The 18,431-nt window shown below is 43.9% G+C and overlaps 3 protein-coding genes across 3 annotated transcripts in view; all 3 read left to right on the top strand.

The window, feature by feature from the left end:
* Positions 1-1,212: 1,212 nt before the first annotated feature.
* On the top strand, positions 1,213-1,746 carry LOC138336672 (adhesive plaque matrix protein-like). The gene has a single exon (XM_069286244.1). The coding sequence runs from the start codon at positions 1,213-1,215 to the stop codon at positions 1,744-1,746; it is 534 nt and encodes a 177-aa protein (XP_069142345.1).
* A 6,457-nt stretch (positions 1,747-8,203) lies between these two features.
* Positions 8,204-9,193, top strand: LOC138336759 (mucin-2-like). Its single transcript, XM_069286353.1, has one exon. The coding sequence runs from the start codon at positions 8,204-8,206 to the stop codon at positions 9,191-9,193; it is 990 nt and encodes a 329-aa protein (XP_069142454.1).
* A 5,693-nt stretch (positions 9,194-14,886) lies between these two features.
* LOC138335880 (uncharacterized) overlaps positions 14,887-18,431 on the top strand; it is a 96,729-nt gene continuing 93,184 nt past the window's right edge. Inside the window, exon 1 of the mRNA XM_069285082.1 lies at positions 14,887-15,261. The gene's annotated coding sequence lies outside the window, so the exon portion shown is untranslated. The remainder of the gene's footprint in view (positions 15,262-18,431) is intronic.

Consider the following 18,431-nt stretch of genomic DNA (forward strand, 5'->3'; position numbering starts at 1 on the left):
ACAAAACCCCCCAAATATGTTCTAGTGGGTAGCACAACCCCTCAGTACAAATCAGCGACAAAACCCCCCAAACATGTTCTAGTTGGCAGCACAACCCCTCAGTACAAATCAGTGACAAAACCCTCAAACATGTTCTAGTGGGCAGCACAACCCCTCAGTACACAACAGGGACAAAACCCCAAACATGTTCTAGATTACAGCACAACCCCTCAGTACAAATCAGCGACAAAACCCCCAAACATGTTCTAGTGGGCAGCACAACCCCTCAGTACAAATCAGCGACAAAACCCCCCAAACATGTTCTAGTGGGCAGCACAACCCCTCAGTACAAATCAGCGACAAAACCCCCAAACATGTTCTAGTGGGCAGCACAACCCCTCAGTACAAATCAGCGACAAAACCCCCCAAACATGTTCTAGTGGGCAGCACAACCCCTCAGTACACAACAGGGACAAAACCCCCCAAATATGTTCTAGTGGGCAGCACAACCCCTCAGTACAAATCAGTGACAAAACCCCCAAAATATGTTCTAGTGGGCAACACAACCCCTAAGTACACAACAGCGACAAAACCCCCAAAATATGTTCTTGAGGGCAGCATAACCCCTAAGTACATAACAGGGACAAAACCCAAAACATGTTCTAGAGGGTTATGCACAATCCCTCAATACACAACAAAGACAAAACCCCAAAAACATGTTCTACAACCCTTCCGTTACAGGCCATGTTGTTTATGCAGAAAAAATTATTTCAACTGTAGCTCATCAAATATTGATGTTGGTAGAAGATTAACGCCAGAGATAGCAGATTCAGTTGAGTGAGATAATTGAAGATAAAAATACTTTAGAGTTGCTGTGATGTTACTGCTCCCTCCCATACATAGACAGACTCCATGCAGAGAGGCAGGCAGGCATATACACACATGTATAAGGTAGATAGTAGGGGGGAGAGAGGGGGGAGGAGGTGCAACATTCTCATCCAAATAAACACTAGTGGATGAACATATGTTGCATGCAGCACAAGCTGGAATGGCAGAGGGGCTTCACACCTGGAAATATTGGGTTGGTTATTTATATACCTGGTTGGCTGATCACTGGTGGTTTACATGTATGTTTTCTGCTACAAGTATGACACCAAAACACATGTATTCAATATCACTGATATTTGCATAAAGTGTACTATACAGATCTGTATGGTATTTATCTTTAAGGCTATGGCTTCTCAAGGGACAACCTCTCTTAGGGACCACTCCACTTACACACCAGTAGCCACTGACCATTCCACTTACACACCAGTAGCCACTGACCACTCCACTTACACAGCAGTAACTACTGACCCCTCCACTTACACACCAGTAACCACTGACCACTCCACTTACACACCAGTAACCACTGACCACTCCACTTACACACCAGTAGCCACTGACCACTCCACTTACACACCAGTAGCCACTGACCCCTCCACTTACACACCAGTAGCCACTGACCATTTCACTTACACAGCAGTAACTACTGACCCCTCCACTTACACACCAGTAGTCACTGACCACTCCGCTTACACAGCAGTAACTACTGACCCCTCCACTTACACACCAGTAGCCACTGACCACTCCACTTACACACCAGTAGTCACTGACCACTCCACTTACATACCAGTAGCCACTGACTATTTCACTTACACACCAGTAGCCACTGACCACTCCGCTTACACAGCAGTAACTACTGACCCTCCACTTATACTCCAGTAGTCACTGACCCCTCCACTTACACACCAGTCACTGACCACTCCACTTACACACCAGTAGCCACTGACCACTCCACTTACACACCAAGAGTCACTGACCACTCCGCTTACACACCAGTAGCCACTGACCACTCCACTTACACACCAGTAGCCACAGACCACTCCTTTTACACACCAGTAGTCACTGACTCCTCCGCTTACACACCAGTAGTCATTGACCACTCCACTTACACACCAGTAACTGACCACTCCACTTACACACCAGTAACTACTGACCCCTCCACTTACACACCAGTAACTACTGACCCCTCCGCTTACACACCAGTAGTCACTGACCACTCCACTTACACAGCAGTCACTGACCACTCCACTTACACACCAAGAGCCACTGACCCCTCCACTTACACACCAGTAGCCACTGACCACTCTACTTACACACCAGTAGCCACTGACCCCTCCACTTACACACCAGTAACTACTGACCACTCAACGTACACACCAGTAGTCACTGACCACTCCACTTAAACACCAGTAACTACTGACCACTCCACTTACACACCAGTAGCCACTGACCACTCCACTTACACACCAGTAACCACAGACCACTCCACTTACACACCAAGAGTCACTGACCACTCCACTTACACACCAGTAGCCACTGACCACTCCACTTACACACCAGTAGCCACTGACCACTCCACTTACACACCAGTAGTCACTGACCACTCCACTTACACACCAGTAACCACAGACCACTCCACTTACACACCAAGAGTCACTGACCACTCTTCTTACACACCAGTAGTCACTGAGCACTCTACTTACACACCAGTAGCCACTGATCCCTCCACTTACACACCAGTAGTCACTGACCACTCCACTTACACACCAGTAGCCACTGACCACTCCACTAACACACCAGTAGTCACTGACCACTCCACTTACACACCAGTAGCAACTGACCACTCCACTGACACACCAGTAACTACTGCCCCTCCACTTACACCCCAGTAACCACTGACCACTCCACTTACACACCAGTAACCACTGACCACTTCACTTACACACCAGTAGCCACTGACCACTTCACTTACACACCAGCAATTACTGACCCCTCCACTTACACATCCGTAGCAACTGACCACTCCACTTACATGCCAGTATTCACTGACCACTCCACTTACACACCATTAGCCACTGACCACTCCACTTATACACCAGTAACTACTGACCCCTCCACTTACACCCCTGTAACCACTGACCACTCCAATTACACACCAGTAACCATAACTCCTCTTACACACCAGTAGCCACTGACCCCTCCACTTACACACCAGTAGTCACTGACCATTCCACTTACACACCAGTAGCCACTGACCATTTCACTTACACAGCAGTAACTACTGACCCCTCCACTTACACACCAGTAGTCACTGACCACTCCACTTACACACCAGTAGCCACTGACCACTCCACTTACACACCAGTAGCCACTGACCATTCCACTTACACACCAGTAGCCACTGACCATTTCACTTACACAGCAGTAACTACTGACCCCTCCACTTACATACCAGTTGTCACTGACCACTCCGCTTACACAGCAGTAACTACTGACCCCTCTACTTACACACCAGTAACCACTGACCACTCCACTTACACACCAGTAGTCACTGACCCCTCCACTTACACCCCTGTAACCACTGACCACTCTAATTACACACCAGTAACCACTGACAACTCCTCTTGCACACCAGTAGCCACTGACCACTCCACTTACACACCAGTAGCCACTGACCCTTCCACTTACACACCAGTAGCCACTGACCATTTCACTTACACAGCAGTAACTACTGACCCCTTCACTTACACACCAGTAGTCACTGACCACTCCGCTTACACAGCAGTAACTACTGACCCCTCCACTTACACACCAGTAGCCACTGACCACTCCACTTACACACCAGTAGTCACTGACCACTCCACTTACATACAAGTAGCCACTGACTATTTCACTTACACACCAGTAGCCACTGACCACTCCGCTTACACAGCAGTAACTACTGACCCTCCACTTATACTCCAGTAGTCACTGACCCATCCACTTACACACCAGTCACTGACCACTCCAATTACACACTAGTAGCCACTGACCACTCCACTTACACACCAAGAGTCACTGACCACTCCGCTTACACACCAGTAGCCACTGACCACTCCACTTACACACCAGTAGCCACAGACCACTCCTTTTACACACCAGTAGTCACTGACTCCTCCGCTTACATACCAGTAGCCACTGACTATTTCACTTACACACCAGTAGCCACTGACCACTCCGCTTACACAGCTGTAACTACTGACCCTCCACCTATACTCCAGTAGTCACTGACCCCTCCACTTACACACCAGTCACTGACCACTCCACTTACACACCAGTAACTACTGACCACTCCACTTACACACCAGTAACTACTGACCCCTCCGCTTACACACCAGTAGTCACTGACCACTCCACTTACACAGCAGTCACTGACCACTCCACTTACACACCAAGAGCCACTGACCCCTCCACTTACACACCAGTAGCCACCTGACCACTCTACTTACACCAGTAGCCACTGACCCCTCCACTTACACACCAGTAACTACTGACCACTCAACGTACACACCAGTAGTCACTGACCACTCCACTTAAACACCAGTAACTACTGACCACTCCACTTACACACCAGTAGCCACTGACCACTCCACTTACACACCAGTAACCACAGACCACTCCACTTACACACCAAGAGTCACTGACCACTCCACTTACACACCAGTAGCCACTGACCACTCCACTTACACACCAGTAGCCACTGACCACTCCACTTACACACCAGTAGTCACTGACCACTCCACTTACACACCAGTAGCCACTGACCACTCCACTTACACACCAGTAGTCACTGACCACTCCACTTACACACCAGTAGCCACTGACCACTCCACTTACACACCAGTAACCACAGACCACTCCACTTACACACCAAGAGTCACTGACCACTCTTCTTACACACCAGTAGTCACTGAGCACTCTACTTACACACCAGTAGCCACTGATCCCTCCACTTACACACCAGTAGTCACTGACCACTCCACTTACACACCAGTAGCCACTGACCACTCCACTAACACACCAGTAGTCACTGACCACTCCACTTACACACCAGTAGCAACTGACCACTCCACTTACACACCAGTTAATACTGACCCCTCCACTTACACACCAAGAGTCACTGACCACTCCACTTACACACCAGTGACCACAGACCACTCCACTGACACACCAGTAACTACTGCCCCTCCACTTACACCCCAGTAACCACTGACCACTCAACTTACACACCAGTAACCACTGACCACTTCACTTACACACCAGTAGCCACTGACCACTTCACTTACACACCAGCAATTACTGACCCCTCCACTTACACATCCGTAGCAACTGACCACTCCACTTACATGCCAGTATTCACTGACCACTCCACTTACACACCATTAGCCACTGACCACTCCACTTATACACCAGTAACTACTGACCCCTCCACTTACACCCCTGTAACCACTGACCACTCCAATTACACACCAGTAACCACTGACAACTCCTCTTACACACCAGTAGCCACTGTCCCCCCTCCACTTACACACCAGTAGTCACTGACCATTCCACTTACACACCAGTAGCCACTGACCATTTCACTTACACAGCAGTAACTACTGACCCCTCCACTTACACACCAGTATTCACTGACCACTCCACTTACACACCAGTAGCCACTGACCACTCCACTTACACACCAGTAGCCACTGACCCCTCCACTTACACCCCTGTAACCACTAACCACTCCAATTACACACCAGTAACCACTGACAACTCCTCTTACACACCAGTAGCCACTGACCACTCCACTTACACACCAGTAGCCACTGACCCCTCCACTTACACACCAGTAGCCACTGACCATTTCACTTACACAGCAGTAACTACTGACCCCTCCACTTACACACCAGTAGTCACTGACCACTCCGCTTACACAGCAGTAACTACTGACCCCTCCACTCACACACCAGTAGCCACTGACCACTCCACTTACACACCAGTAGTCACTGACCACTCCACTTACATACCAGTAGCCACTGACTATCACATTTACACACCAGTAGCCACTGACCACTCCGCTTAAACAGCAGTGACTACAGACCCTCCACTTATACTCCAGTAGTCACTGACCCCTCCACTTACACACCAGTCACTGACCACTCCACTTACACACCAGTAGCCACTGACCACTCCACTTACACACCAAGAGTCACTGACCATTTCACTTACACAGCAGTAACTACTGACCCCTCCACTTACACACCAGTAGTCACTGACCACTCCAATTACACACCAGTAGCCACTGACCCTTCCACTTACACACCAGTAGCCACTGACCATTTCACTTACACAGCAGTAACTACTGACCCCTCCACTTACACACCAGTAGTCACTGACCACTCCGCTTACACAGCAGTAACTACTGACCCCTCCACTTACACACCAGTAGCCACTGACCACTCCACTTACACACCAGTAGTCACTGACCACTCCACTTACATACCAGTAGCCACTGACTATTTCACTTACACACCAGTAGCCACTGGCCACTCCGCTTACACAGCAGTAACTACTGACCCCTCCACTTACACACCAGTAACCACTGACCCCTCCACTTACACACCAGTCACTGACCACTCCACTTACACACCAGTAGTCACTGACCCCTCCACTTACACCCCTGTAACCACTGACCACTCCAATTACACACCAGTAACCACTGACAACTCCTCTTACACACCAGTAGCCACTGACCACTCCACTTACACACCAGTAGCCACTGACCCCTCCACTTACACACCAGTAGCCACTGACCATTTCACTTACACAGCAGTAACTACTGACCCCTCCACTTACACACCAGTAGTCACTGACCACTCCGCTTACACAGCAGTAACTACTGACCCCTCCACTCACACACTAGTAGCCACTGACCACTCCACTTACACACCAGTAGTCACTGACCACTCCACTTACATACCAGTAGCCACTGACTATTTCACTTACACACCAGTAGCCACTGACCACTCCGCTTACACAGCAGTAACTACTGACCCTCCACTTATACTCCAGTAGTCACTGACCCCTCCACTTACACACCAGTCACTGACCACTCCACTTACACACCAGTAGCCACTGACCACTCCACTTACACACCAAGAGTCACTGACCACTCCGCTTACACACCAGTAGCCACTGACCACTTCACTTACACACCAGTAGCCACAGACCACTCCTTTTACACACCAGTAGTCACTGACTCCTCCGCTTACACAACAGTAGTCATTGACCACTCCACTTACACACCAGTAACTGACCACTCCACTTACACACCAGTAACTACTGACCCCTCCACTTACATACCAGTAACTACTGACCCCTCCGCTTACACGCCAGTAGTCACTGACCACTCCACTTCCACAGCAGTCACTGACCACTCCACTTACACACCAAGAGCCACTGACCCCTCCACTTACACACCAGTAGCCACTGACCACTCTACTTACACACCAGTAGCCACTGACCCCTCCACTTACACACCAGTAACTACTGACCACTCAACGTACACACCAGCAGTCACTGACCATCCCACTTAAACACCAGTAACTACTGACCACTCCACTTACACACCAGTAGCCACTGACCACTCCACTTACACACCAGTAACCACAGACCACTCCACTTACACACCAAGAGTCACTGACCACTCCACTTACACACCAGTAGCCACTGACCACTCCACTTACACACCAGTAGCCACTGACCACTCCACTTACACACCAGTAGTCACTGACCACTCCACTTACACACCAGTAACCACAGACCACTCCACTTACACACCAAGAGTCACTGACCACTCTTCTTACACACCAGTAGTCACTGAGCACTCTACTTACACACCAGTAGCCACTGATCCCTCCACTTACACACCAGTAGTCACTGACCACTCCACTTACACACCAGTAGCCACTGACCACTCCACTAACACACCAGTAGTCACTGACCACTCCACTTACACACCAGTAGCAACTGACCACTCCACTTACACACCAGTTACTACTGACCCCTCCACTTACACACCAAGAGTCACTGACCACTCCACTTACACACCAGTAACCACAGACCACTCCACTGACACACCAGTAACTACTGCCCCTCCACTTACACCCCAGTAACCACTGACCACTCCACTTACACACCAGTAACCACTGACCACTTCACTTACACACCAGTAGCCACTGACCACTTCACTTACACACCAGCAATTACTGACCCCTCCACTTACACATCCGTAGCAACTGACCACTCCACTTACATGCCAGTATTCACTGACCACTCCACTTACACACCATTAGCCACTGACCACTCCACTTATACACCAGTAACTACTGACCCCTCCACTTACACCCCTGTAACCACTGACCACTCCAATTACACACCAGTAACCACTGACAACTCCTCTTACACACCAGTAGCCACTGACCACTCCACTTACACACCAGTAGCCACTGACCATTCCACTAACACACCGTTCACTGACCACTCCACTTACACACCATCCACTGACCACTCCACTTTCACACCAGTAACTACTGACCACTCCACTTACACATCAGTAACCACTGACAACTCCTCTTACACACCAGTAGCCACTAACCACTCCACTTACACACCAGCCACTGACCACTCCACTTACACACCAGTAGTCACTGACCATTCCACTTACACACCTGTAACCAATGACCACTCCACTTACACACCAGTCACTGACCACTTCACTTACACACCAGTAGCCACTGACCACTCCACTAACACACCGTTCACTGACCACTCCACTTACACACCATCCACTGACCACTCCACTTTCACACCAGTAACTACTGACCACTCCACTTACACACCAGTAACTACTGACCAATCCACTTACACACCAGTCACTGACCACTCCACTTACACACCAGTAACCACTGACCAATCCACTTACACATCAGTAACCACTGACCACTCCATTTACACACCTGTAGCCACTGACCAATCCAAATATACACCAGTAACCACTGACTACTTCACTTACACACCTGTAACCACTGACCACTCCACTTACACAACAGTAGCCACTGACCACTCTACTTACACACCAGTAGTCACTGACCACTCCACTTATACACCTGTAGCCACTGACCAGTCTCTAAGGACCAACTGGTCATCCACTTCAATCTTTGTGGCTGAAGTGGTTTCACTTATCTTTGATATTAAATACCTCATAATTGTCCCTGTGCCATTGTATTTTCAGCTACTGTTGTAGACCATGTGCCTGTGAGACACCTAACATCTCTTCTTATTGTGGTTTTTATGTGTTGGTGATAAGAGTAATACTGACCACTATGGAATCTGTCAACAGAAATGGTGCCAGACCATTATCTTGTACATTAGCGCCATGGAGTCTCCTCACCAATCCCTTTATAGCTCAATGAAGAAATTATTAAATATGACTGATTCAGGGACTTAGAAACAGGATATAGAGCAATTTGAATATAACAGATCATTTTGTGAACATTTCTAAGAATTTCTAATGCTTAAATGGTTAAAGGTATCAATTTTGAGGAAGTAGCTACCATAGATTGTAGGAGTTACCAACTCTGTACCCAGAAACCTTCCCTGTACTTTAAAGTGCTTTGCTAAGTTTTTTAAATTAATCCCATTTATTTTATATTTCTGAGTTTTCAGTTTGTCTTGTTCTATTTGCAGAACTTTTTTTTGTGTTTCTCTTTAGATTATCATGGATTCAAATCAATCACACCGACTATTTAATGTCAGATGTTTCCAGAAAGCTTCCATTACAACACAACCAGATCAATTTCATTGCTTTTTAAAGATTCGGAAATAAATTTGTTTTCCCCGGAACGAAATGATATTATGCATTATACAACAGAGAAATTGAGATGTTTGTTTCAAGACGCGGTAATGCTCTACTGCAATCCATACTTTAAAGTGAAGACAGGTTCGAGGGATAGTTGTAAAGGGTCAATAATGGTCAACCTTGCTTTTGAAAATATGAGAATTAATTAAATAAGATATTGAAAGCATAAAATCTTCATGTCTATGGTATTCACCTTTATAGATGAAGATACAATAGGAGCTCATAACATAAAAAAAAGTTACTTTAGGTTTTGTAGTGAATGGTTTCCACCAGTTGTCTAGCATCAATGATTTATTGGTCAATTTTTGTTGGAGATGATTTCATAAATCTTAATGCCATTGTATATATTATATACATTTGCAATTCTTTAATCAAATTTTTCTCCAGGTAATTCTCAAATAGGTCAACCCCATGATCTCCTGTACTTAATTCTTTAATTAGGACAATTTCTTGGATTTTGAAGAATACGTTTGTCAGATATGCTTTGTACCACATCTCTATATTCATGTTGAGCCTAAGGAATGTTTAGAATTAACAGACATTCACAATTTTTTAACCAACCATACAAGTAGACATAGGTATTTTGTCTTTGCATGTTACAGAGTTATCTGCCTTTGTAGTTTAAGATATTGATTATGATATCAAAAGTTTGTGTGCAAAGTTATGTTGTTTTCTCAAAAAAGTCGTGTAATCCAGAAAGACATAGCGTAATCATAATACCTACTCTTGCAGGCAGATAACTTTAATGTGCACATAAAGAATTATGTCTAAGATCTCTCGATTATTTCTCAATAAAAAATTATTTTGAGCTTATACAGTGGTGTTAGTTTGGTAATTATAGTTAAATCATAATTGATAAGATTTATCAGTATCTTTTGTTAAATCTAATGTCAGTATCAGGGAGAATTTCTATTGTCTTGGCACTGTTCATTGTTGCCAGTAGCCATTGAGAGCTGTTCTATTTAATGTTACTGGTCATTGTTTAGTCTATACCTAAATGTTATATATACAAACTCAGCAATGCTTCCAGGGCATCCTGGCACTCCTCCCAACATTTTGAAGACCCCCTCCCAGCTTCCACTAGATTAGATTCCTATTACCCTTCCACTATTTTCACACATTAGATTCCTATTCCCCTTCCAGTAGTCCCTAACATTAGATTAGTATTCCCCTTCAACTAGTCCCAAATATTAGATTCCAATTCCCCTTCCACAAGTCCAAAACATTAGATACCTATTCCCCTTCCACTAGTCCCAAACATAAGATTCCTATTCCCTTTCCACTAAACCACACATTAGATTCCTATTCCCCTTCCACTAAACCACATATTAGATACCTATTCCCCTTCCACTAGTCCCACATATTAGATTCCTTTTTCCCCTTCCACTAGTCCCAAACATAAGATTCCTATTCCCCTTCCACTAGTCCCACACATTAGATTCCTATTCCCCTTCCACTAGTCCCACACATTAGATTCCTATTCCCCTTCCACTAGTCCCACACATTAGATTCCTATTCCCCTTCCACTAGTCCCACACATTAGATTCCTATTCCCCTTCCACTAGTCCCACATATTAGATTCCTATTCCCAGATTCCTATTCCCCTTCCGCTAGTCCCACACATTAGATTCCTATTCCCCTTCCACTAGTCCCACATATTAGATTCCTATTCCCCTTCCACTAGTCTCACACATTAGATTCCTATTCCCTTTCCACTAGTCCCAAACATTAGATTCCTATTCCCCTTCTTCTTGTCCGACACATTAGATTCCTATTCCCCTTCCACTAGTCCAACGTGATTAAAATCAGAACTTCAATTACACTCTGATACTCTATGCTCCAGTACTGGAGCGTAGAGTATCAGAGCGTAATCGAAGATCTGATTTAAATCAGATTGCCACTAGTCGCACACATTAGATTCCTATTCTCCTTCCACTTGTCCCACACATTAGATTCCTTTTCCCCTTCCACTAGTCGCACACATTAGATTCCTATTCCCCTCCCTTCCACTAGTCCCAAACGTTAGATTCCTATACCCCTTCCACTAGTCCCACACATTAGATTCCTATTCCCCTTCCACTAGTCCCACACATTAGATTCCTATTCCCCTTCCACTAGTCCCACACATTAGATTCCTATTCCCCTTCCACTAGTCGCACACATTAGATTCCTAGTCCCCTTCCACTAGTCCCACACATTAGATTCCTATTCCCCTTCCACTAGTCCCACATATTAGATTCCTATTCCCCTTCCACTAGTCCCACATATTAGATTCCTTTTTCCCCTTCCACTAGTCCCACACATTAGATTCCTATTCCCCTTCCACAAGTCCAAAACATTAGATTCCTATTCCCCTTCCACTAGTCCCACATATTAGATTCCTATTCCCCTTCCACTAGTCCCACACATTCGATTCCAATTCCCCTTCCACAAGTCCAAAACATTAGATACATATTCCCCTTCCACTAGTCCCAAACATAAGATTCCTATTCCCTTTCCACTAAACCACACATTAGATTCCTATTCCCCTTCCACTAGTCCCACACATTAGATTCCTATTCCCCTTCCACTAGTCCCACATATTAGATTCCTATTCCCCTTCCACTAGTCCCACATATTAGATTCCTTTTTCCCCTTCCACTAGTCCCACACATTAGATTCCTATTCCCCTTCCACTAGTCCCACACATTAGATTCCTATTCCCCTTCCACTAGTCCCACATATTAGATTCCTATTCCCCTTCCACTAGTCCCACACATTAGATTCCAATTCCCCTTCCACAAGTCCAAAACATTAGATACCTATTCCCCTTCCACTGGTCTCAAACATAAGATTCCTATTCCCTTTCCACTAAACCACACATTAGATTCCTATTCCCCTTCCACTAGTCCCACACATTAGATTCCTATTCCCCTTCCACTAGTCCCACATATTAGATACCTATTCCCCTTCCACTAGTCCCACATATTAGATTCCTTTTTCCCCTTCCACTAGTCCCACACATTAGATTCCTATTCCCCTTCCACTAGTCCCACATATTAGATTCCTATTCCCCTTCCACTAGTCCCACACATTAGATTCCTATTCCCCTTCCACTAGTCCCACACATTAGATTCCTATTCCCCTTCCACTAGTCCCACACATTAGATTCCTATTCCCCTTCCACTAGTCCCACACATTAGATTCCTATTCCCCTTCCACTAGTCCCACACATTAGATTCCTATTCCCCTTCCACTAGTCCCACATATTAGATACCTATTCCCCTTCCACTAGTCCCACATATTAGATTCCTATTCCCCTTCCACTAGTCCCACACATTAGATTCCTATTCCCCTTCCACTAGTCCCACACATTAGATTCCTATTCCCCTTCCACTAGTCCCACATATTAGATTCCTATTCCCCTTCCACTAGTCCCACACATTAGATTCCTATTCCCCTTCCACTAGTCCCACACATTAGATTCCTATTCCCCTTCCACTAGTCCCACATATTAGATTCCTATTCCCCTTCCACTAGTCCCACACATTAGATTCCTATTCCCCTTCCACTAGTCCCACATATTAGATTCCTATTCCCCTTCCACTAGTCCCACATATTAGATTCCTATTCCCCTTCCACTAGTCCCACATATTAGATTCCTATTCCCCTTCCACTAGTCCCACACATTAGATTCCTATTCCCTTTCCACTAAACCACATGTTGTGTGTAGTGTGTATGAAGTACGAGGTGCGTGTTTTGGGAGACTGCGGTATGTTCCTGTTGTTGTCTTCTTGTATAGTGGAACTGTTGCTCTTTTTTTTTCCCTCCAAATATTGTGGCATCTTCATACTGTCTACTATAGTTTTGCTGGAATACTCATTGTTAAGAAAGAAAAGAAAGATAGGAATATTTGCCTGTGACAAATTGCTCTCTGAGTTCCTCTTTTCTGTATTAAAGTTAAAAAAAAATATCAGAACTCTCTGTGAGATGACTGATTTAGTTTTATCAGTAAATGTCATATCAACAGCCTGGGCCATTTAGGACATGCCATGTTTGAAGCAGGAAAGCCATGGATCAGTGGTCAGTATCAGGCAACTTCCTCACATGGGATTCAAACTCTTGACCCAGAAGTGGAGGGCTTTTGGTAAAATGTTGATAAATCTCAACCATACAGCCATTGGCCATTGAGGTGATCTTGATGCCTCATCAACACAGGACCAGAGAGGTGAAGATCTCCAATGATGGTACAAGCTTAAACAGAGTCAACTCAGATCTAACAGGTTATGTAGCCGGACTACTGTTTATAATTAAAATGATTTTGTTATAATGATGAAGATGTCTTTGAGTTACAGTAATGAGTCAGAGTTCACTGTAATAAATCAGGTAGCTAATGACTGGGATACTTATCAAAGCTCTGGGGAAAGTTAAATAAACAGATGTCACCTAATGCTGATCCAGGGATTAAGTCACCAATGTAACCACTGTAGTGTAACTTTACCAGATTTATGACTGCCCCCCTGCCTTCCCATTTCCACCCAACCCTCCTGTTATCACTGGGGCTCCCAAGGGGGCCATTAAATCCCTATTGGACACAGCCTGTCAGGAACTTATGGCACCTGTTTTGAATAATAACACTTTGATAGAGTAAGTTGTAAGTATACACATGTTTGTAAGTCATATGTCACAATATCATATTCTGTGTTCTTATCAATATGATATGCATATAACAAAAATAAATTATGCATCATAAAACAAAAATCATTCACTTGTTTAAAAAAAACAACAACAAAGATATCAAAACAAAGCAATATGTTTTTTTTTAAATTCCTGTTATAAGTATATTATCTTGTTTGATTATTCAACCATCAATATTATTAATTGATACTTATAATGTTTCGAAAATCAATACAGTATGTTGTGGATGGGGTTACTGAAGGATCGAGGTAAACATGGTGTGATAATGGTAATGGTTTCTTAGTCATATCTAAATGACTTTCTTGGAACAGGATTTAAAGTTTTCATAAAAACTTTTGTTTGCATGGAACATACCCAGTGCCTCCCTCACCTTTGAGTTTGTGAGTTCCCCAGCCTGTGGGCTCCAGTGAGTCACTATTAGGAGATTCTCCCCAGCAGTGAGGCAGTGTGTTTACATGTGGTTAGGCCAACACTATCCTCAGCTTTGATTCAGGAGGATAAGCAGGAGGGAACCATGTCAGGATGAATGGATTACATAAAAGGATTCCCTTGATCAGGAGTTCTGTGTAGCAACAAAAATCAGGTGGAAGCTATACCCCAACCTAAAGCTACACTGAACCAAATGGCCTACATTTTATGACCGGTGGATTTCTTACCTCTTTTACACTTGTTGAAATTTTATACTAAAAGGAGTATGTTTGTAGACTTGTGAGGATTCTGGAGTTGTTTTGTGGAGTGTTGATGGATTGTGAGTTGGTTCTGTATCTATACACAGGGTAAGAATTGTCTATATAGTACAACTGGTCCAGATGCTGAAACAGGTAACATTATCTGAGGTACACTCAGTGCTTTACAATTTGTTAAAAGTTTTGACATGTATATACACAATGTAGTAGGGGAAATATCCTCCTTACTAATGATAAATTAATTTGACTTCATGTTTTCACCCCGACATGATTTGTTCCTGAGCTACATGTTTATAATACACTCCACTATTTGATGGAGTCTGGGCATTGTGGTGTGTATATGTTCACAGTCATATCTGTAATGGTATGTATACACTTCTAATTAACCCAATATCTAGTTACATACTTGACCAATATGTAGTGAATCTTCTAGTTCTAAATAGCCTAAATAGGCGACTTCATATCAGAGTCAAAAACTTAGTTTTCAGTTCTCCATATTTCAGAACTTTATGCTGCATATATATTCTGTAGACAATCATTCAGCAGAATTGACATTCTTTATGATTCAGATATGAACTTAATGCTACAGATTTTACATTTTTCTTTCAATGCAACATACATGCACCTCTGCACTATCTTCAAATGGCATATTTTATAAAATGGGCAGTGTCCATCAAAAAGTATGAAAAAATAACAACACCTATAAGACCTATTGTGAACTTATTGGTCATTTGGTTGACAACTTTTATTATAAAAATATTTAACATATCTATATTGTGGATAAGTTAAGGGGTTTGCTGACAATATCAGTAATCTATTTATATTAACTCACAGGGGTCTGGTATAAATAAATGTCTTTTATCCTGCTGGATGTTTTATATCCTGCTCATAATACTAAATATACCAGTGTTTTTCCTGGGTATTTTGGGAAATTGCCATTGGTGAAAATTGGGAAATTTTGTGCGATAAAAGTAGAAAATGAAAAATTTTAACGATGTTAATGGAAATTTTGAAAAAGGTAGAAATAAACAATTATCCTTCTCTAAGAATCAATTATAAGAATGTATACTAAAATACTACGTTTATACATTGGGATTTCCGGAGTTTTTGTTGTTTCGTCACACAAAATAGGCGTCAGCTCACTGATTCGGGAAATTTGGACATAGATTTGGGAAAAAATAACAAGAAATACAATTGGGAATGGGGCCTTATTTCGGCCCCAAATATGAAGGCAGGAAAAACACTGTATACTTAATGATACGAATAATATATAATGGCCCTGTGATGAATGATGACATTATGTGTCTTATGCTCCTGTGCTGGGTGACGGTAATGTCTAATACCCCTGTGTTGGGTGATGATAATGTCTTATGGCCCTGTGCTGGGTGATAATATTATCTAATGCCCCTGTGTTGGATGATTATACAGTTGTTGACTGGGGTTGAGGGCAAAAAATGATTTGTTGGACACGAAGGCAAACTGTTGCCTGAGGCCAAAAACCGAGGGCAACAGCGTATGTGAGGGTCCAACAAATCATCTGTTGCCCATAAACCCAGTCAACAACTGCTTTGTTATACCCATTGACTCAAAACAATGGATTGGCGTCATGAATTGTATGTGTGACGTCACTCCAGTCCAACAGCACATTTCAACAGTTGATTTTAACAGTTCTTTGGACTGCTCAACAGAACAGTTAATTAATTGACATTTTTGTAAATAGAGATTATATAGATATGATTGTATAGAAGTATAACAATGTCTAATGCCCCTGTGTTGGGTGATGATATTGTCTAATGCCTCTGTGTTTGGTGATGATATTGTCTAATGCCCCTGTGTTGGTGATGATATGTCAATGGCTCTGGGTTGGTGATGATATTGTCTAATGCCCCTGTGTTTGGTGATGATAATGTCTAATGGCTCTGTGTTGGGTGATGATATTGTATAATTAATGCCCCTGTGTTTGGTGATGATATTGTCTAATGCCCCTGTGTTGGGTTATGATATTGTCTAATGCCTCTGTGTTAGGTGATGATATTGTATAATTTAATGCCCCTGTGTTTGGTGATGATATTGTCTAATGCCCCTGTGCAGGGTGATGATATTGTCTAATGCCCCTGTGTTGGGATGATGATATTAGATATGCCTCTGTGTTGGGTGATGATATTGTCTAATGCCTCTGTGTTGGTGATGATATTGTCTAATGCCCTGTGCTGTTTGCCTGTGAGGGTGATGATATTGTCTAATGCTGTGTGATGATATTGTCTATGTGTGGGTGATTGGATGATGATATTGTCTAATGCCCCTGTGGTGTGTTGGTGATGATATTGTCTAATGCCCTGTGTTTGGGTGATGATATTGTCTAATGCCCCTGTGTTGGGTGATGATATTGTCTAATGCCCCTGTGTTGGGTGATGATATTGTCTAATGCCCCTGTGTTGGGTGATGATATTGTCTAATGCCTCTGTGTTGCAGGGTGATGATATTGTCTAATGCCCCTGTGTTGGGTGATGATATTGTCTAATGCCCCTGTGTTGGGTGATGATATTGTCTAATGCCTCTGTGTTGGGTGATGATATTGTCTAATGCCCCTGTGCAGGGTGATGATATTGTCTAATGCCTCTGTGTTGGGTGATGATATTGTCTAATGCCTCTGTGTTGGGTGATGATATTGCTCTAATGCCTCTGTGTTGGGTGATGATATTGTCTAATGCCCCTGTGTTGGGTGATGATATTGTCTAATGCCTCTGTGTTTGGTGATTGATATTGTCTAATGCCCCTGTGTTGGGTGATGATATTGTCTAATGCCTCTGTGTTGGGTGATGATATTGTCTAATGCCCCTGTGCAGGGTGATGATATTGTCTAATGCCTCTGTGTTGGGTGATGATATTGTCTAATGCCCCTGTGTTGGGTGATGATATTGTCTAATGCCTCTGTGTTGGGTGATGATATTGTCTAATGCCCCTGTGTTGGGTGATGTATATTGTCTAATGCCCCTGTGTTGGGTGATGATATTGTCTAATGCCCCTGTGTTGGGTGATGATATTGTCTAATGCCCTTTGGGTCTGTGTTGGGTGATGATATTGTCTAATGCCCCTGTGGGTGATGATATTGTGATGCCCTGATTTTGATATTGTCTAATGCCCCTCTGTGTGGGTGATGATATTGTCTAATGCCTCTGTGTTGGGTGATGATATTGTCTAATGCCTCTGTGTTTGGTGATGATATTGTCTAATGCCTCTGTGTTGGTGATGATATTGTC

This window comes from Argopecten irradians, chromosome 1 (assembly GCF_041381155.1).
Source record: "Argopecten irradians isolate NY chromosome 1, Ai_NY, whole genome shotgun sequence".
In the NCBI taxonomy this organism is placed as follows: domain Eukaryota; kingdom Metazoa; phylum Mollusca; class Bivalvia; order Pectinida; family Pectinidae; genus Argopecten; species Argopecten irradians.

Excerpts from the sequence above, each read along its gene's own strand:
- LOC138336672 (XM_069286244.1), top strand. The coding sequence starts at position 1,213 with ATGGCTTCTCAAGGGACAACCTCTCTTAGGGACCACTCCACTTACACA.
- LOC138336759 (XM_069286353.1), top strand. The coding sequence starts at position 8,204 with ATGCCAGTATTCACTGACCACTCCACTTACACACCATTAGCCACTGAC.